Consider the following 22,031-nt stretch of genomic DNA (forward strand, 5'->3'; position numbering starts at 1 on the left):
AGCGTACTTGCCTGAAAAGTTAGCCAATTTATAAAATATTGCTTGACGCGATATCGTTGCAAAAAAAAAACGAAATTTATTTTGATTTTATTCTATAGCCGAAAGGCTTACCTTAAATATATCCGAAACGGATAAAACTTTGTATTCACCGTCCAAAAGCTTCATGGCATAAATTTTGAATTTATAGCAAAAATTGTCATGCAAGTGCGATATCTGACATTTTGGATCTTTGCCCCTAGGACGTTATAATTAGTAATGGAAATCGTACGACATGTAGCAACAAAATACCAGTAAACAACTTTACCCTCCAAACCAACGGTATTATGTTCGATTTTGTAAACATCGCAATTCTCTACTTCTTTCCAACCGACATTAATCTCACTCGTCGACTGTTTCAAAATTACTGGATCGAAATTAAACATAGTTGAAAAGGTGAAGATTTTGAGGTATTATTGAAGAGTTTTGTTTCCCTCAAGTATTAAAGTCTTTCCTTTAATCGATTGCATGTTCCACAATATTTAATCGATTGGCATGGTAACTCAAACAGCGAATATTAAAACAAGGTAGTTTCTCATTCATGTTTTCAAGCAAAATAGCGTTGCAAGCTTAATTATATGTGTCATTCCATGCGTTTCATGTTTATTATAAAGTTACAAAGTTTGTAACTACAGATATTAGATCAGCCGTAATTCATGAAGTATGAACTGAAATCGACAATTTTCAATCCCCACCCCCTGTCGAACCGTATGAAAACTTAAGAACATTATATGTTATATGAACTGTCATGCTGGACCGGAGCGTGACATTAATTATGAATTACTCCCTAGACAAGTTACAAAATAATACTATCTACCGTCAAAAATATCGTATGTCATTTCATTTCCCAATCGGTAATCCATAGAACGACGCTAAAATTTTGCGACCTAATACCCTGAATGAAATTCTTGGAAATGAGCTGCAATGGAAGATGGCCTTGCTGCCTAAATGGGTTTGTGAAAGTATACGACGTTTGTATAGGTGGACAAAAATAATAGTTTCCAAGGAACATACAATTCTTAAGATAATTTGCACCATCAACTTGTGTCGGAGTAGCTACCGCTCTGAGGCTGAAGTGGAAAGATCTGCTTATAAAAGTTATTTATAATTTACTTTTGGACGGTGCTTTCAACCTTCTTTGAAGCAAATTCAAAGAGAAGTTTAATGGAGATTGCTGTGTAGTTTCGAGATGCATGAGTTTTATGGACAACTAGCTATTGCATACATCTTTCGTCGTAACACACAGTCAGAGGCAGTGAAAATTCAGCATGAATTTGCTACATATGTTTTTCAGCTGATCCACACACACACACACACACACACACACACACACACACACACACACACACACACACACACACACACACACAATCAAAATTGTTTATACGCTTGAAGCTGCAACACGCACGTGGTAGTGGTAAAAATGTATAAAGAAATATAAACAGTTCTGATTGTTTTTCGTGGATCAGCTGAAATTTCAATGCCTATAACTGTACTCAATAAATTCGGTTGATTATAAGAACACATAAGCTACGCGAACCCGCAACAGATCATTTCAAAACCTTTTTCTATCTTCTATCTTCATAACGTCTTTTTCTCCTATTTTCTTCATCGTTTCTCTCCTTCATCTAATCTCTTCTACATCTCCTCTCAATCTCAAAATTTCGTTCTAAAAATTTGCATTTCAGTTACATTCCAACAAAATTTTCAGCAATATTGATAGACCTCGACAAACTACAGTGTCATACTTTAACATTCTTACACATCCCCTCCTCTCACCTTCAACTTCTCCATCACCCGTCATTTTGTTGGGGAACCTTAGTATTCAATTACCTTTTAAATACAACAAAAATGAGTTAACTCAGGTAAAATTTTCTCGATTTATATTTTCTTTTGTATAGTAGCCTCCTTTCTAGCGTCCTCAGCATGTAACTCGGGATAAAAATGAAAAGTCTTGTTTTAGTGTGTTTTTGACCTCGGCTACTCCTCGGAACAACAAAATCCACACGAATACTCTACCTTTCATCTTTTTATCCCTAGTCTTGGAAAATACTATTACATGCTTTTGAAACCTAAACGAAATTTCTTGTTTTCCATAGGTGTGTAATAAGCCACTTTCGACCACAGGGAAAACAAAAGCATCTAAAATACTGTTGTTCGCCCGATGGAAAAACAAGAATTGAGAAAATTACTCACCATGCCATGGAAATCAAGGCTGTGAAAGGTTAAGACACACAAATTTTGACAAATAGATACATTTTGTTGAACACACTCATTACATATTGTCTGAAATGTCAACTTGAAGAAAAAAAAATAGTAGATTACATTGGATGCTGCGGAGGTAGTTCATTACATGAGGGATCAATTTTGTGATACGAGCCGAACTCACAAGTGTGGTTTTAAGCAACAAGCTTTGGAAACGGTTATTTTGACAAGTGTAGAGTTTGCATATCCGAGCCGAAGGCGAGGTATGCAACTACACGAGTCAAAATAACCGTTTCCAAAACGAGTTGCTTAAAACCACACGAGTGAGTTCGCGAGTTAACAAAATTGATTCCGAGTGTAATGAACTACCAAGCAGCATCCAATGTATGCTGTTTTATTGCCTATCCACCCGGAATATTGTTGTTACGAGTACATTTTCCCACCCAAGGACTTGACAGTTCAAAACCAAATGTGTTCAAAAAACACTAGCAGATTCTTGAATACCAAAATATTATTCTAAATTAATGTACAATTTCACAACATTTATGTCGCGCTATTTCATTCACTGCCAGACATTATAAACATAAAAAATTCCGATACAACAAAACCAACAAAACAATCTGTTGTTGCATTGAAACGTTTATAAACGAATCTAGTCTGCTCATGAAATCGGCTCACACTTCTTCATTATATTAATCCCGAAAGCATCACTGGCAACACTACTGTTTTGATGACATGTTGACAAACTACTTCGACTGTTTTGTTTTTGTGAATTGCTAGATTCATATTTTGCGTAATATTTGTCGATTTTGGTAGTGTTACAATAAATTTTGCTGTAGTGAAGTAAATACATGATAATAAAGACAAAAGTGTTGATTGTTTTGAAAATAAGTGAAAAATGCAAAAATTAAAATTGTTTGGCCATAGGTGTTCGTCGAAGTTGAAAAAATTGAAATTATGGCTATAGACAAAATGGCCGTCACTTTCATTTTTGTGTTTTAATTTAATTTTTTGTCGAAAGTTTTGACGAATTTGCTTAGATTGATGTGCACTTAATTCAAGTGACAAATTTTGTGATATCAAAATGAAAATAACATCGCTAGTATTGTTTTGATTTCAGTGCTAAAGAATATTTCATGTGATACATTTTTGCTGATAAGTAATGAAAATCTGCTGGTATGTAATGAAAATTTCCTGGTATGTAATGAATTTTCATATGAATATTCCTTCACTTGTGATGTAATGAAAAAGTTCCCACATGTAACGACCGCTTTCCGCGGGTGGGAAATGTACGTGTAACAACAATATTCCGGGTGGATAGGCAATAAATAGTTTTTATCAAGTTGACATTTCAAACAATCTGTAGTGATTGTGTTCAATTCGTGATCAACTCAGAAGTGTCTTAAACTGTTCTTTGCCTTGTTCAAATTAAGAAAATACGCAAATGTCACGTTACATTATGCTCCAATTAATAGTAAATTTTCTCAAAGAAAAACGAACACCAAGATAGGTTACTTTGGTGATTTACCAGTAATTACTTAGAAATAATATGCTCACAATCCGAATACTTTTTTTTCTTCTCTTAAGCCCAAAGTCGCTCGTCCTGTCATTTATGGCAAGTATTAGCAAAAATTAATTTTTATGAAAATTTTAACATTCCAAAGCTACTATCAAATTAAACGTCTGCTTTGAGTAAAAATTGACGTAATGAGATCCCTTGGGAGCAGTACTACAATAGTCTATTATGCCTTGTTTTCTATATTCTTTCAGCATATAATCGGATTACTGCGAGATACTGACTGACAGAATATAAACCAAGTAAAAAAGATAAATTTAATTAACAATCTTGAAGCTAGCAATTTCTCTATATGATATGGTGGTGGTGTATTTGAAAGCAGAAAACAGGAGAGAGAGATGGAATAAAAAAAAAAGAAAATGAAAAAAAATTCCTCACTTTGTTGGCTACAGACAATTGAAGCGTTTGTGGTATAAAACTGATGCAGTCATTGCTATTAACTCAATAAATTCGTTTTTAAACTTAAATTGGGTAGCAGATGGGAAAAATAATGGAATAGAAATTAGGTTATGTGTATTATTATCATATCTGACAGCGGTGTCGAAGGGGGTTTCGCACGGACAATATAGTGATGAGAGGTGTTCAATATTCATTTATCGCGTTGTAGGCGGTCTATATGATACGTACATATATATATGCAACGCCTTACACAGTATGTAGAATGTGAAAAACCCTCTTAATGAAATTTCAGTGGAATTTACTTTGACAGGAATGGCGGGAATGTCTGAACATGATGAGCTTGTACATGATCACAGCATTTATGAGCTGACTAACAATGTAAAATAATTTTTTTTAATTGCTGTTAGCATTTTATGTATTTTTCAAAATGAGTGTGCACGTTATCATAAATCATACAATTAAAGTTATGATGCAACGAATTTGAAAACAAATGAATGAAAATGGATGACGACGGTGATGAACATGTAATTTTATTTTACTTAATATTTTTAATTTCGTTGAAACTTTCAACAGTCACTCTTCAAAGTTAATTGTTCGAGGATTTTCAGGCTTTGATTATGTTAAAGGAAATTTTTCAATTCGCAACAGTTAGTGGCAGTGGAATGATATGTGGCAATGTCAAAGATTTTTTTTTATTTACAAAATCAAGAAAACATTGAGAAAATCAAGAAAATATTTGTTTACATAAAAATATGAGCTGGTAACGCATTTAGTCAAGCCAGTGCAATATCCTGCTTTAACGAGTAAGTGAAACCTTCTTTTATATCGTTACATGTTCAGTAAAGAACTACTACAGATCAAGAAACAAGATAGTAAGTATTTAATGATTCATTTAGTGTCCTATTATCTTCTTCTGCATTGTCACCATACCGTACACCATACCAGTTGCAACAACGACACAACTCTTTTCAATAGTTTTGCCGTCGAACTTGAGGCTTATGCTTAGTTTCCACTTACCAAAAAAGTACTCCTTGTGAGAGACAAAATTGAATTTTTTAAATTTTTCCTTTGTTTATTTGACAGTTTGCTCTCTCACGGAGTACTTTTTGTTGAGTGGAATGGACACTTTAGAATTTGACCGCAATATTGCATTTCAAATTGTTGATTTGAATTTCATACGTTAACTAATGCGTTAGTTAAGAGGAATCTACACATGGGTAAATTTTTGCCTACATTTGGGGGGTAAAATTATTATTATTTTGGAAAAAGTACGGCCATAGTTTCGTGTTAAAATGTGTTAGTTTTCTGTAAAAATTTAAATGTTTGTGGTGATGTAACCGAGAAAATTGACACATATTTCGAGTTTTCTCGGACTGAGGTTACACCAGCACAAACATTTACATTTTAACTAAAAGCTAACACATTTTAACATTCCAAAAAGAATGCAAGTCTAAAATTATCATCAAAATAATAAAAATTTTGCCCCGAAATGTAGGCAACAATTTAGCCATGTCTAGATTCCTCTTAATTAGTTAGGTCCAATGTGAATCGGCTGTTTTGTAACTCCTAAAGTCAAGCATGCAACCAATCAATGAAATTAAATTCTCATACATTCTTCCAAATTACAAATTTCATTTCACCAAGTGATTGTATACTCAGCTTAAGAGGAATCTTCACTTGGCAAAGCCTACATTTGGTCGCAAAAATGCTATAGTTTTGATGATCATTTTGCACTCGCATTCTTTTTGGAAAAAGTAAAAACATCGTTTGGTTTGGTGTTGAAATGTTTTAGCTTTGAATAAAAATAGAAAAGTTTGTGGTGATGTTATTTAAGTCAGAGAAAACTCAATAGTTCACGAAAATTGACACAGATTTTGAGTTTTATCGGACCTACGCAAACATTTCTATTCTTTATTCAAAGCTAACACATTTCAACCCCAAACAATGTTTTTACTTTTTCCAAAAAGCATACAAGTCCAAAGTGATTATCAAAAATAAAACATTTTTGCGCCCAAATATAGGCTACACATTTGCAAGGTGAAGATTCTTCTTAAACGTTTCTGTAGGTATCTCCAAGTGGTATAAGTTATCACTCACAAACCAATTTTTCCTATAAAAGTAACACATTTTTGCGAGCTTTTATGGTTTTACTTAAAAAAAATGGTTCAGAGAAATCATCAAAGATGCGAATATTTTTCTGCCCAAATGTAGTCCACAATTTTTCAAAGTGTCCATTGCTCTTAACGAAATTTTCAAAAACTGCTCAGTTTTCCCGGAGTTGGTCCAACTAAATCTATTTTCTGTCGAAAGGTAACACATTTGTGGTCATTATTGCGGTCCTATATTTTTGAAAAAGAATTATAATAAAGAACATTTCGGATTACTAGATGAACCGAGTTGCGGTGAACTTTAAATAATATCTTGCCTCCTTGGGGAAGACACAAGCGTCTGGTGAACATATTTGACAGTGTTAATTGAGCCCTGACTTTGAGCTAAGTTCAATTTCCATTTACGCAAGCAAAGTATGACAGCACTTACACAGTACATTTATTTATGTTGGAAAACCTCGACAGTCTTTTCCAACATAATAAAAAACAAACAAAAATGTTCTCGTCTTTCGTAAATGTTGAAAAGGCGATAATCAATTTATTTAGATTATCCGTGCAAATATTGTAAATGTTTAAGCTGCTTTACGGTAATTTTATAGACTTAATCTTCTCTCAGTTAGAGAATGGAAAGCAAGCAAATGAAAAACCCAAATCTTTCACCATATAGCCCTGTGCTGAGGGTGAAAAATGAATAACCTTTTTTTACGTTATAGCGACGCGACGGTATCTTTATTAATGACTTAATGAGATTTTTCCTCGGTAATATTTTGATATTCAAAATCGTTCTTTTATGTGATTCTGATAAAGTCACGAAAAATGTTGGAAAAAGAAATTGAAAAGTTTATGTCTTTTGTACAATGAACTGTGAGTTTTTATCGTATCATAGAATTTTCATTTGATGCTTGCGACGATATATTTACACAAAACTTAATTTATTGCCGTTACAGTATGACAGATGATACCAGAATATATGTTTGTGTTCCATTCATCGATTTAGGTACCTGCAGCTTAATACTTATCCATTATCCTATTATCCATGGTGGATCTACGACTGTGTAAAAGTAGGAAAGTCTAGAAAGATTAGCCATCAATGTCCGCTACACAAATCTTATTTCTTTATTCAATTTCAGCCCTAAAGGTTGATATTAGTGTAGATTAACGTCATAAGACATAAAATGCGACAATAATCGAGTGTATACACGTATACCAGCTATGCGAGTATGTCTAATATATACGATATTGTTGGTGTGTTAACGTCATTACCGGTTTTGGGACATATATGTAAAGCCGCAGGTCAGGCAACTTTTCATAGGAGGAAACTTAGGAAAAGAAGACAGAGAGGGACAAGGTTCGTTGAAAAGAGGATAAAATGGAAAGGAGAGCAGAAGGAATGAAATTGGATGTGCATAAATTTTGTTAATTTAATTCCGCAAATTTTAGAGAGAATTAACTAAGCCCCAAAGACAAAACTAACTGTTTAGTAAGAACGTCTGTTTCGGGCTTCAATAGTGCATTCAAAAAATTTCTAGTGTGAAACTTTGTTGTAAATCCGCTGAAAATTCAAAACTAAAAGTGTCGAACACAAATCAAATGCAGCGTCGCATTTGGATCATACTTCACGATATTATCATATCATAATGCGTTCAAAAATGTGTTTGTTATACAGCCAGTCGGTGAAATAAAGTTATCATACATTTTTCCACAACAGCCGAAAAATTTGACAGATTTGTCAAAATTTCGTTTCCCTTGTGGCCTGCTTATACTTTGCTTAAAGCATTTCATTTTATTTATGTAAATTTGGGGGGTAGAGATCGCAGAAGTAGGAAACATTGCAGAATCGATGCAGCAAAGCAATTTCGGGACTAGACTAGACAGAAACAAGTCGACAACCCCTCTGCTTGTACGAATCTTTGCGGTTTTCTTTTCTATTCACGCCGTAAGTGCGGTCGAAATTTAAAATGAAAAGTACGAAAATCTTTGTAACGCAGCGTCAGTTTCACACAAGGAAACGTTGAAATGTATTTTTGTGTAGAAATGTTTCTTGTGAAAATCGTCTAATAAAAAGGTAACGGATGCCTTTGTTTACAAATTAGTCATTATCCTAGTCGAAATTCATAAATCTAGAATTCTAGTATATTTCTAGTAGAATTTGTGATAAAATTAGTAATGTCACCGCTCTATTATGTTGTGAGTCACCTTTATTGCTATGTAATGACATTTCATGGATATTTACCAGAGTGAAATTCGCCTGAAAATAGAGCGCAAAGAATAAAGTACTGAAATAATTGTGACGCCCTCTACAGGCCAACCGAGGTTTTCTATTAAGACTAAGTCTCGTTTGTACGTTCTTTTGCACACAAAAATGCTGCACAAAATATTTTGGTTATAGGACGACACAGCAGTTATTTACATAACAAGGGATAAAAAGTTGAAAAGTAGAGTTATTGAGTAAATTTTGTTGATCCGAGGCGAAGCCAAAACCTCACTCAATAACCTCACGAAAACGATACTTTTCAACTTTTATCCCGAGTTACGTAATGGATTTTGTGTATCTGTTTTGGACGATTGTTTTTAGGCAATTTCGCTTGTTGTAGCTACATGCGAAAGTGCCTAAAATCAATCGTCCAAAACAGATACTCAAAAAATTTTTCATGTAAGGGGTCGAAAACCTGAGAAAAATATCGAAACTCCCTCATTTTCGGCCCCGACACATGAAAAATACTATTACATGCTTTTGAAACTTAAACCAATTTCTTTGTTTTCCCTAGGTGTGTAATAAGCCACTTTCGACCCTAGGGAAAACAAAATGTAAAATATATTTAAAATACAAATTCAGACGTTTTTCAGTGGTCCAAAAAAGCTGAGAAGTGTTGATATTTAGGTGACTAAAAAAGTCGGAAAATGGTAACCAAAAACTAGCAACACATTTCAGATTAGAACGAAATAAAGCTTTGTAGTGAATCATTGGACTTTCATCGAGGTATCGGGAAATCAAAGATTGTCCAGTTGCTGCCGATACCTTCGACGAAGATAGTTTGATCTGACACATTGGTTTTCGATTGCTAAGAGTGTCTGTCACATATAGAGGTTTCATAATTGAATCTGTACGTACCACAGATCACAGAGAATTTATTACGGATCTCGTAATTTTCCATACAACGATGGAACCATAATGTCAATTAAATTTCGATTTCGATTCCAAATTTGTATGTTAAATGACGAAATCCTTAATAAATTCTGTGATATGTGCTCTACGCACAGCTATCAGGGTGCCTATTTTCAATCATGGGAGATGAATCTCCATGGAAAATGTCGTCACTTTTGTACGAAAAATTTGGTGTTTCTAATAATGAATGCAATGGTACCACCAAGGCCCAAACCAAACAAAATGTAATTCGAATTTGTTATTTTCTCCAACCATCGCCAGATGACGTTCACAACATTCGTAGCGCATTTTGTAAACATTTTTCCGCAAAACTAAAAATGATTTTGAATAAAAAATATCTCTAGATGACGAACCTGCCTCATTGCAATTCAGCTCTCAGTAAGGTAAAAAATTTAAATTCGCCGATCAAATCAATGACTTACCTATCTTCAATCAAAGATAACGAAACTTTGTTGGCAAATGACTTCTGCTCTCAGATTCAACTCTTTTTAGTGGAGACCGATAATGGGAGATGGTCCAAGTTAAATCTAAATTGGAAATCTGGAATGAACAAGTAAATACCGGAAGCTATAAACTTAAGCTGCCACACAACCTGCAGCCTTATTGATTGTAAAATTTTTTGAAGTATCTTACCCTTGATCATCATTCCTTCTATTGATCAAAGTATTTTTATTCGGTTGATTTTAAATCTTGTACTTCAATTGTTTTTGACATGCATTTTACTGTATAAGCGACCATATTACCCAGAGCTTGTCATTCTTCTGTCGTCATTATCGGTAACAGATGATAACATTCGAACCGACAACAGAAGCAAAAAAGTTACTACGTAATAGAGAAGAGTGCCAACTCATAGTTAATGTCGTTGTATTTCATTTCTTTGCAAAATCAATACGAAAAGCTTGTGCTTTTTACAAAACACAATGAAAGCTCTACGTACAAATATCATACAATTGAAGCGCAAGCGTCACAACGGAAAAAAATACAGTTCTCTCCCTCACTCTCATGAATTTAAATGAAATTTCCTTATTGAAGGAATACAGTCGGTCAAACGAGAAAGAAACCAGCCAACTCTAAATCTTTCTTTATTGACATTATCTCGCTCTTTTACTACTTTCAATCAGTCGTACTTTGGTTAACCGATTTGGCTTTTCGTGTATTTGTAAATCCGTGGTGTTTATCCGTTCCGACCGCGAGGAAAATTTCTTTTTGGTTGCTCAATAAGTCCTTCAAGTAACTTTTTTGGGAAATATTGTGCAGTATTCTTCCGAAATTTTTCAAAATAAATAGTTGGTTGGTTGCATATTTAAATCGTAATCGAATTCATTTTGACGTAGAGAAACATTTTACACGAAACTAGCAAAAAGAAAGACAAAAAAAAAACAGAGACTTAACACGAAATCGATGAAACATATTTCTTGTGTAAATCGCCTAGTACAATATTTTGTGATTTTTTTTTCGGTTGAAATTTATTAATTTTATGTGTGCGACTCTGTGTAACGCATGCGTGATTACGTCAAATAATATTTCACGAAAGCTCACTCAAGGGTAGGCAGTTCATACTTGTGAAAGATAGAAAGCAGTCGAATTCTGTGTGTGACGAAACAGTTGTGCCAACATAATCTTGTGTTTCATCAATATATAAAGTGTGAGTTACATAAACATATGAGATTATATAGAGCAACTATACGACGATAAATTAAATACAGGCAACATACTAACGTAACTGAAGAAAAAAAAGAAGAAAACGTTACTGAGAGGTACGGAATGAAATTATAAAAAAAACGGTTGAGTGATACTCGTCGAAAAAACGTATCCAGAATGAATTTCAATGTCAGAAATGCTAGCCAATTTGTTATCCATTCAGAGTCACTTTTTTTTTATTCTCTCTGTAGTGTTTGGATTATATTACCTTTATCATATTTGTATCAATTTTTTTTTTTTTTTTTGGTTTTACGTGTTAGATAAGATAATACTTTTATCGATCAACTACGTGCTAGCCTCTATTTTCCATGTAACGACATTACATTGTGTGACCGTTTCGCATTGAAACGAAAATATCGATTAAATTATTATTTCATTTTCTTGTTAGGATACTTTACTACATTGTTTTTCTTCGGTTGTTTGTATGCCGAAATGAGCAATAAGATTACATAAAATGTTTAAGAATTTAACAGTTTTCCTCTCCCTCTCTCATCATTTCAATAAAAAATAATTTTCCTTTACTGGATCACCGAAAAAGAAAACCTACCAAACGATATCTGTCTGTATAAACAATATAATGAAAACGGTGATAAATTATCCATCAAAATGCCAACAACATCATCCGTCTCCTCAATTCCACATAAAGTTTGTGATTGAAATTTGCATATTTAAACAAATTACTCGAAAAATATCTATAAAATTGTCATCATATTTTCCGTCTTTCTTTCTTTTTTTTTGTGGTGTGTGTGCGTGTACCAATCGGCATGTATTTTATACACATCGATACATATCATCTAAACTTATTTATTTAAAAAAAAAGAAAGAAGAAGAAGAAGTAAAAGGAAAGGAAAAAAACGAAAATATTGATTATATGGAATCCAAAAAAAAAAAACGAAAAACGTTTGTTTTACCTCAACGAAAAACATATACTGAAGATTTTTTCCATTTTTAATAGGTTAATAGGTTGAAAAAAAAGTGTTAAGTAACATGCAATACTGATACAACATCCTGTAAGCTGAAAGGTAATTGTTGTGCTTTCCATTTTTTGGGGAGTTTTTAAGCTTCTTGATAAAGCATTGGAGGTTATTTTGGTATGGTTTTAATGGATATTTAGGGTTGGTGTAACGTTAGGTTACAAATTTTATACATAGAATTTATTGAACGGTTAGTCGGTTACATTTTATAACAGACTAAAGGTCGTTAAAGAGATTACCGTAAAACTTTTCGTGTTCGATTTTCTGTTAAGATTAGCGCAACTAATTATGTACAAAATAGGGTTCCTAAACAGCAAGTGTGACAATACATTTTCGCATCGATTTAAGAGTAATTAAACATTGTGGCAACTTATATTCAATGGCTCAAGAGTTTCTTCTTTTTTTTTGAAATAATTATATTCTATTAGGAAAATGTGTGCAAACGACTGAGCGTAACGTATAACGTATAACAAACGATAATTGAAGAATTAGTAGACTGTATTGACTCAGCCTTAAAATGAAAAGTTTTATCGAGATTTTTGTTGTAATGAATTTCGTTTCCTATTTTATGTGTTCTCTTTATCCCTTCCGTACACTGCATTAGCTCGATAATAGATCGATTGAATTTTCCAACATTTTCCTTGCGTCGGAAAATTCGGGAATTTATAGGAAACCGTTTCCAAAAAATACTCATTGATTAAACAAGAGGATTCACTCAGTTCCGTTTAATATTTGATTTTTGTTGATGTTTACATTTTCAACTATTATCGTTTCTCTTCAATTATAATCTTTGTGATTAGAAAATTCGAAAATGTTCAAGGAAAATCCTCTGTCAGTCAAAAAAAATCCTTCAAAATTTGACGAAAGAAAATCCTTACATTCATAGAAAATGCGTAGAAAATTCGCAAAATCGTAGAAAATCCGTGAAAGACTCAAAAAAAAAGAAGAAAATCCAGGCGAATTGAGAAAAATCCATTAAAATTCATCAAGAATCAGTAAAATATCCTCTGAAAATCCTTTGGAAACAATAGGAAAATCCTTCATTGATTAATGACTGCTTACTGTTCGACTTCCCGCCACCGGCACTTTTCAATCGACTCTCATGCCTGGTTTGACTCTAATGACATAAATATAAAATGAAACTTAACATAAACAAATTTCAAATGAGCTGGCATAAACTTTTCGTTACGAGAATTGTTTTCATGCAAAACGAAGATGTGTTACAGGACTGTCGTTCATGATATTGGCGCCAACAGTCTAGACTACGAGACGCAAATCTTAGACAATAATAATTGATATTTCTTGCGTAGATGGAGATGGGTTTCTGTTATATGCGATTAAGTTACTCATTTAACATAAATCGAATGACCGTACGGTCATAAACTAACCAGAGTTTAGTCAATCTGAATATCAGTTTTAAAACCAGAATCTGATCGAACATCACCCAGCCAGTTTTCTTAAGTTCCTTATAAGAAAAGGAAATTTGAATGTTAAAACCCCACATAAAATCTCTCATTTCGACCCACATGGCCACATATTTTCATCAAAATTAATTTAAGTTAATAACACCCGCCCAGTCCAATTTCCGATCCCGAATCCAACTCAACCAGATGAGCTTACAAAACAACCGCGCCCAAAGTATATAAACAGAGAAGAAGATGATTCCAACATTTCAAAGTATATAAACCCCGAATATGAAACCAACCATCAGTAAAACAAACCTTACTATCAGGTTAATTTTGCTCCGTAATGTTGCACACATATGTCATTTTTTTACGGCAAGAAGCTGTTTCAGCATTTATCATACGAAATCGTCATGGACAGATCTATATTCACTTCAAACTTGGGTTCCCCAAAGCCTCTGATTGTACTCTGTTTATTTCTTCGCGTCTATTGTTTCCGATAACGACGTACCTTGTCCGCTAAAACAAAAATTGAAGAATAGATAACGATTTTATTAAAACGTTTTCCTAGCCAGCGCACTTAAAGCATGAGAGGTACTCTAAATAGAGTACTGAAAGTGGACAGTGTAACGAACAAACTTTTTTCAGAAAATAGACACGTTTTCTGGTTGGAGAGTTGTTGTGGTTTGTAATTGATTCCACAAAAATTTCGTTGAACGAATGAAAATCTAGATTTTTGTTTTTTAAATTTTTCTAGTGTTCGTAACAAGAATGAGGAAGGGACTAATCGATTTTTTTTTTCGCTATTTTTTGTCAAATATCAGTAGAAATACGAAAAGTAAGAAACTGGTACATCGGGCATTTTTAAAATATTGAAAAATTGAAAAGATTTTACAAAAAGAAAATCTATGAAAATAGCACTTCACACTCAATTTCGCACCCAAATCACATCCACCTTGAACTTAGTCGAATTCGGTTAAACGAAGAAAATCGTCGCTAAATTCGTTAATCGTAAACTATAGTTTCCACTTAAAAAGAGCACTCCGTTTAGCCTCCGTCTACATGACAGTTGTAAAATAGAACAAAAGAACTGTTACGCAAACGGATCGGAAATTGAATTTATTTCAATTTTTTACTCCGTTTACGTGACAGTTATTGTTTTTGAAACGTCAAATCACCAAAACAAAAATTTAGTGTTGGTTGTGAAAAGTGTAATAATTTCGGTGATTTCGATGTGATTTATAATTCGGATTTTGTGCGTAAGCGTGCTTCTTGTGTTGTTTTCACAGTTCACTAAACGGTTGACTTAAAACATTCGTCAAACTCACCAAAATGATGACAAATTTATTATGACCAATCATGTAAACAAACAACAATATTGTCGTTTGGTGTGATCTTAGTTTCAAAAGAGATGACCCAGTAGAAATAAAATGTCGGCAGCAATATTAAACATTGCGTTTTAGCGGAAACACATTAGTTTAAATGTGTGTACGTTTCCGGTAAAATAAATTATTGCGAATGCAATCACTTTTGAGGAACTTTACTATAACACCATCAGTTAGGGGTGGGTCACATCCCTTTCTAAAATTCTGGATTTTCATTTGTCCAACAAATTTTCAGTGGAATCAAAAACAAACCACAACACACTCAAAAAATTTTCGTAGTACTCTAAGTGGCATCTTTCATTAGAAGCACTTTTGTTTGAAGTATGTTCTCACCCCATCGATATAATATACTGCAGATAATGAGACACGAATAACGAAATTTCGGAAATATAGCACACATACAAGTGCAAAAAATACGAATCACAAGACAAAACGAAGAGAAAAAGGAAATTGAGAAATGCAGAGTTTCAATTATTTTCAAATATTTGTATGACATTATTTCGCGCGCTTTCTCAAAACGTAAGTTACGTTACACATACATCCATGTGATCGTTCCGCATAAAGATGCTTTGACATTACTTATCTACCCTATATTATATCGATGTCTCACCCTAACAGTTTATAAACTAAATCTTACGTAATTAAATGCAAAGTTGTATCATAGAGTTACACTCGAGAGGTGACATTGTGGCGCTGATGTTAATCGGCACCCAAAAATTACATGGGCACCCAGACATGTTCAAAAAAGGCAAAATTACAGCACCACCATGCCATCTCTCGAGTGTAACTCTAAAAGTTGTATAGGTAGTCAATGAGATGCATTGGAATACGTAGTATGCATTGTATATGGGATTCGTACGGGAGTCGAAGCATCTGCTAACTCTTTTGTTCTAAAATTTTAGATTAAATTGCTGTAATTCACAAATTAGACACGTTCTAAAGGGGGTCCGACAAAAGCGTATGATTCTACAAATTTTCTCAGTACATTTTTGCGTACGAAGGGACGATAGGGTGCGTACTTCACGAATGACTCCTGATCATAAATTTCGGTATTTTCCTTATTTTACCATAAATTTTAAATAAAAGAATTTTTTTCGTCGATTTTTACTGTCCGGGCTTTTCAACTGAATGTATTTTGGAATTCCCATCTGTTTTTTGTTTCTACACATGAGAATACTGATGCTATTAAATAGTTTTCTCAATTTGGAGCACAATAAAGTTTTAAAATATTTTCCTTAAAAGTAATTTTAGTAGTTAGAATCTATGTAGCACATAGTCTCATATACATACATTATGTGCGCTGCTAACTACGATAATTTCATATTAAAATTTTCGTATTTTCGTTCAAAATTCAGAATGTTAATAAATCTTCTGTTTCGAATATCTAGCAGTGGGACTTGAAAGTTGATCGTCATCTGGGAGCCATGAAATATTTCCAAACGCAAAATATTGCTTGCCAATTTGAAATGCCTTTACAATTGGTTAAAGCAACTTTCATGTTAAATTTATTTAATTTTTCGGGAAAGTTCGTTTTCGCGTAGCATAGTAAAAAATAGTCGTCCAAAATTGGCGCAATCCAAGCAAAGAAGGAACAAATATTTCCGTCTGACATTTCTGTATTTTCGTCAAAATGATGTAAACAATGTTAGAAATGACACAAATTTACATTTCTTTCACATTTTGGTGGCAAATTTTCTTTGATCAATTTGGTTCACACTTCACACAGCTTATGTTTTGTAAGCTCTCATGTTTGTTTATATAAAATGACAGTAAAAAATCAATGAACTTCAACACAAGGTATGGTCGAATGTCAAACTTTGTATGGAGCGGAGGACATAGCGATTTCATATCAACAAACTCACCACTCATGAGAGGTCAGTTTGTTTATATGAAATCACCATGTCCTCCGGTCTGTATGAACAGACCATACCTGGTTTATACTTTCATTGTCAAAAATGACATTTTGCCTTATGCCCTTATTTCCATTTTAACAATAGAAAAGAGGCGTGGCTTGGGTAAACGGAGCCAAACTGGATGATTTTTTTGTATATTGAATTTCCGCTGTGGAAACCATACTTAACAGTTATTTCTCAAATGACCGACCTGAAAACGGATGAATCACTTCTAAACAGAAGTGACTGTGAATTTCACTCCGTTTATTTACCGTTTTCAAAACAAATGTTGTTGTGGCTGAGTAAACGGCTTAAAGTGCTGATGAGTCACTCTATCTTAAAGCACGAATCGCACAGTTTCCGTTCACAAAAAAGTTCTTCGTTTTCATTCCGTTTTGCGTCCCTTAACAATCAAAAATGTGACTCGATTCAATTTTGTCACCGTGTAGTACTCAATTTTCTCTCAAAAATTCTTTTGGATTCACTGGCTTTTGTTTAGTTATCATGTAAACGGATGATCCGATTCCTAAACAGAGTGTAGTGCGATCCATGTTTAATTCAAATTTCAAATGAGATCATTCTAAATAGTCTCTCAGTAAACTCTACTTTTACCAATGAAAGTGTAAAACAGGTATGATCTATTGTCCGCCCGGAGGACATAAAAATTTGATTTTCGTACTTAAACGCACTCATTTTCATATTATTTTGATATAAAATGTGAGTGCGTTTAAGACGAATTCGGCGATCGACCATACCTGTTCTCTACTTTCATTGACTTTTACATGCAAAAGGGTAAATCCACGAGAAAAATTACATGTGAATTTTCGTGCAAAGGGCAGAAAACCCGAGAAAATTTGAAACATTGCCCTCATTTTCGCCCCAAGCATGAAAATTACTATTTCATTACACTAACTACGAAAATTGTAATTTTCGCTTCCCAAGTGAGATACGAAAATTAAAAAATTCAACTCTAAAGCCACGACATCACAAGAGGTGCGAAAGTACTTCCGCCCCCAAACGAAGATGCAAAAGTAAATTACAGCAACAAAATGTGTTCCGTCTGGTGTTGTTGTGGTCGCTGTTATTGTTGTGATAGAAAAGAACGTTGCCTTCGGCCACGGGCTGCACACTTCGCATACGGTTGAATTTTTTTACTTTCGTCTCTTGTGATCCAAATAACCATTTCGTACCTAGGACTAACAGTCTTTTTTAGCGTATTCGTAAACCTCTCACACGCTAAAAAGACTTTTAGTCCTAGGTACGAAATATACTATTTTTTGATACCAACATTGAAAAATGATACTTTCGCCCCGCATATGAGGGGCGAAAGTAAAAAATGCATCCCACGGGGAGAAAGTACTTAACGAAGAGCGAACGCAACTGAACGAACAGCGAAAGTGACTGACGTCACAGAAAATGAGAGAAATGAGTCGAGTTGTCAACAAAATCCGCTCATATTATGCAGAATACTTTGATCAAAATTGTAAAACACTGTGCGCCAGTGTTCTTATTGAAATTAGCATACAAAGTTGATACTTTTTGTTACTGAATGATTTGTTAGTTATATCTTAATTTTTGTGTGTGTTTATTGTTGTGATGGCTAAATTATTACATTTTTCATATAACAGGGGGCTGCCGCCCCCTGGACCCCCGCATTTTCTGGCTAAATGCCTTTTCATTTCAACATTTTGTTGCGATGTTTGCGATACGTATCAATTTTCAATGTTGGTATCAAAAAAAATAGTATGAACGACTCGGGGCAAAAATAAAAAAATTCAACCTGTGCGATTAGAGCCCTTGCCTTCGGCGCGGGCTCCAACTCTCGCACACGGTTGAATTTTTTTACTTTCGCCCCTTGTCATTCAATGTACTATTTCACGTTAGCGATGAAACGTTGTGAAAATGGCGTTTTGTTGTTATTCTAAGAGGCGCCATTTTAGGTGAGATATGGCGGGTTCGGCCATATTGGGTGAGAAAATGATCATTTTTCGCCACTTGGTTAACAAATAATTATTTCATGTCTTAGGCAAAATTTATGGAATTTTTCTCGTAATTTAGGCCCTCAGAATGAAAAGTTCTATACGCATCTGTTGTGGACGGTTTATTTTAGGAAATGTCAAGAGCTGTAGCCCGAACGAAGTGAGAAGTCCACAACAGATACGTAAACAACTATTTCATATGTATGGATCTGTTTGGGACAATTATAATTTAAGGCACTTCGATCGGGCGACCAGCGAAATGGTATTAAATCTGTCGTCCGAAAGAGATATGTAGTGAAAAATACCAACTCAAATTACGATTAGAGACTGCAACGGTGAAGAAGAGTGTGTAACTTGTTTTTCTTTTCTCTGCCAGTCAACACAGGCCAGGTAAACTATGCAATGTGCATTCATAACCGAGTGGTTCTCTCTACTGTCAGGTAGCCTTTTCTTTATTAAATAAATGAAATGAAGCAATTTCAATCATTTACTCATAAAACTCACCCAAATATCATAAATTTTCTATTTATCTTTTAAACAATTTTGTTTTCTCGTTCATTTTCCAGATAGCTTGTTAAAGACCGAAAACAAACAACCAAAATGGCAGCTTTTGTGGCTAAACAAATGATCGGGAATAAAATGAGCGCCGTTAAAGGTACTTTATGTTGTTAAATTGAATAAGCAGATCAATAGTTAAATATTTGTTTCATTTTGTAAAGTGATTTTGTTGAAATGATAATTATTTTTGCTTAGCAACTCCATTTATTTTGACTTACGAAATTGTTAAACATTTGACTATAATGAAAAGATAGTGATGAAGTCCCGAGAATAATATGGCAATAAGCACCGGACATGGGTCTCGTTCGAGCAGATGTTGCATTTATTGAAGTAGGGTGTTTTCTCATATATTCTAGTTCAAAGTTTTTGTTCGGGAAAATTTGGGAAAGTTTGCAAAGAATTGGGAAAATTTGGAAAAATGTTTTCTCAAAAAAATCCATGCAAACTAAATATGAAACTATACCCGTGCCATACCCGTTTCTCCTTTTGTTTGATTACTTAAAAAGATGTAGACGTAGGCAGTTTTTCTCCGTTCCGCATCGCTTTGTATGTATTCAGGAGAAACGTAAAGACATTCGTTGCACTCACTTGTGTGTGTGGAATGGAAATTGAACAGAAATACGCTATTTTTATGTGATGGAATGCATGTGGAACGAATATAAAGATGGGAACAAACGAAACCCACAGAAAGTAAACATTTTAATCACTATCCCATGCGGAAATTCGGCATTACATGTAAATTTGCCCCCACGGAAAGTGTTCATTACATGTATATGTTATCACAACTTTCCGTAGAGGACAAGGATTAAAATAAACTACGTTGGATGCTGAGACTCGCGAACTAACTCCTGTGGTTTAAGCAACTCGCCTTGGAAACTTTTGTTTTGACTCGTGTAGTCAAGCCTACACTTGCCAAAAGCTTGTTGCTTAAATACACACTCGTGAGCTTCACTCATATCACAGAGTTGATCTTTCATGTAATGAATGACTTCCGCCGCGTACAACGTAATCTACTATTTCTTGAGTTAAGTTTACAAGACAAGGATGTTACTATGGAATATTTTAGTGAATGTGTTTCTATAGTGGCGTTTTAATTGATAAAAGAGTGAGAGAGAAAAATGGAAACAGAGCCTTTTTTAACATACAAAGTCGGAGGAAAAGTGCACCCCAGTCCCCTATCAGTGCACCACACTTTTGATAAATGCACCCCAGTGCACCCCAGTGCACCCCACTTTTTATAAATCCGTCCAGTGAACTTAATTGCCACATCGTTTCTTAAAACTTTGCGCTGCGATTCAAAATTTTCATTCGCTGTAATCCAAAAGTTTCATTATTCGAATTCACAAAGCGCACCTCGGCGCATACATCGACCAATGATGCGACCCTTCACATCACGTTAGAAACAACGACTCAAATAAAAATCATCGCGTCCGATTGAATTTGCTATCGATTATCAAATTATGCCCACCAATTACCCATACCCAAGCGCACTATTAGTCCGAAATCTTCGTAGAAAATGTCTGAAATTTTAATGAAAATTGTCCGAAAAATTCAGTGGGAGGTCTGACCTACCTTCACAGCTGTTAACGACAGTGCCGGCTTAGCCTATGTGCTAAGCCAAGGGCGCTGGGAATAAGAAATGGGGTGCTGGAAATGGTAGCTGTAATACGAAGCCCAGGGCGCTGAAGAGGTGCCGGAAACAGAAAACAAAAAATGTAAATTTTATGATAAACGTCGGCTTTTTTGTGAGGGCCCTTTCGAGAAAAAAATTGGGCCCTTCGGAAAGTTGTGCACCCCAGTGAAAAATCCTTATAAAAGGCACTGAATGGAAATGTCAAACTGTAGTTCGAAATTGTCTACTAGCTTAGTAATTCCATTGTCAGACCATTTGAACGACTTATTCCTGGTGATTCTGGCAGACAATATGTGGTCAATGACCATCTTTTGAATACTAAATTGAAGACAGTCCAGCTAAAGAAAATCGCATCCACAACCGTCTTTGTTACTGTAAAATTTGCTCCTTAAGCTCAAACCAACCCGAATGTTTGGTTTTTAAACCCGAACACAAGAAATGATCATATTCACGCAGGTTATCAACATTCTTCATATTTGAACACTACAATTGTACATATTCTGGTTCTGTGCTAGTTTTGACATCATATACACCTGTATTGCATCATACAGCTACAGAGTACCCCTTCAAATGTCTCGGTAAATGATATTCAAAATTGCATGAGATAATTGAAACAACTCTTCACACCAAAAAGAGACATAAATTCCCGACTGCGATAAACTTTTGCAAGTTTCAATTTTGCGATATACTCTAAAAACCGGTGTTGTATTTCGATTGAAACTTTTGAAAATTAACGCTTCGATGATTCTAGTTTCTAATAGGAGCACAGCGTCACTCCAAATGATCAGTATCTTCCTACATGCAGGAAGTTTGCATGCGTTTTGATGAAACTGGAGTCAATGTACTAAGATATGTGAAGTATAGAGCGCTGTAAAACAGAATCAGTGGAGAGTACCCGAGGTTATACAAATTCTTTTAGATTTTCCCATGAGCTTCAGTATGTCTGATTGAGCTAAGCCTGGGTACGAGCCCTTAGTCTAACGTAAGCTGGACATCGGCAAGTGTTCTGTGAATTC

At 34.5% G+C, this 22,031-nt stretch overlaps 1 protein-coding gene across 2 annotated transcripts in view; it reads left to right on the forward strand.

Annotated features, from left to right (window-relative positions):
- The first annotated feature begins 10,601 nt into the window (after positions 1 to 10,601).
- Positions 10,602 to 22,031, forward strand: part of LOC119068529 (complexin-like) — a 63,870-nt gene continuing 52,440 nt past the window's right edge. The window contains exons 1-2 of one of the 2 annotated variants that reach the window (XM_037172139.1): positions 10,602 to 11,135; positions 19,391 to 19,479. In XM_037172139.1, coding sequence (XP_037028034.1) covers positions 19,425 to 19,479 — 55 coding nt within the window. In that variant the 5' untranslated portion in view covers positions 10,602 to 11,135; positions 19,391 to 19,424. Of the gene's footprint in view, positions 11,248 to 19,390; positions 19,480 to 22,031 lie in introns of both variants that reach the window. The other variant, XM_037172140.1, reaches the window with a different exon arrangement.

This window comes from Bradysia coprophila (genome assembly GCF_014529535.1).
Source record: "Bradysia coprophila strain Holo2 chromosome X unlocalized genomic scaffold, BU_Bcop_v1 contig_191, whole genome shotgun sequence".
Classification (NCBI taxonomy): domain Eukaryota; kingdom Metazoa; phylum Arthropoda; class Insecta; order Diptera; family Sciaridae; genus Bradysia; species Bradysia coprophila.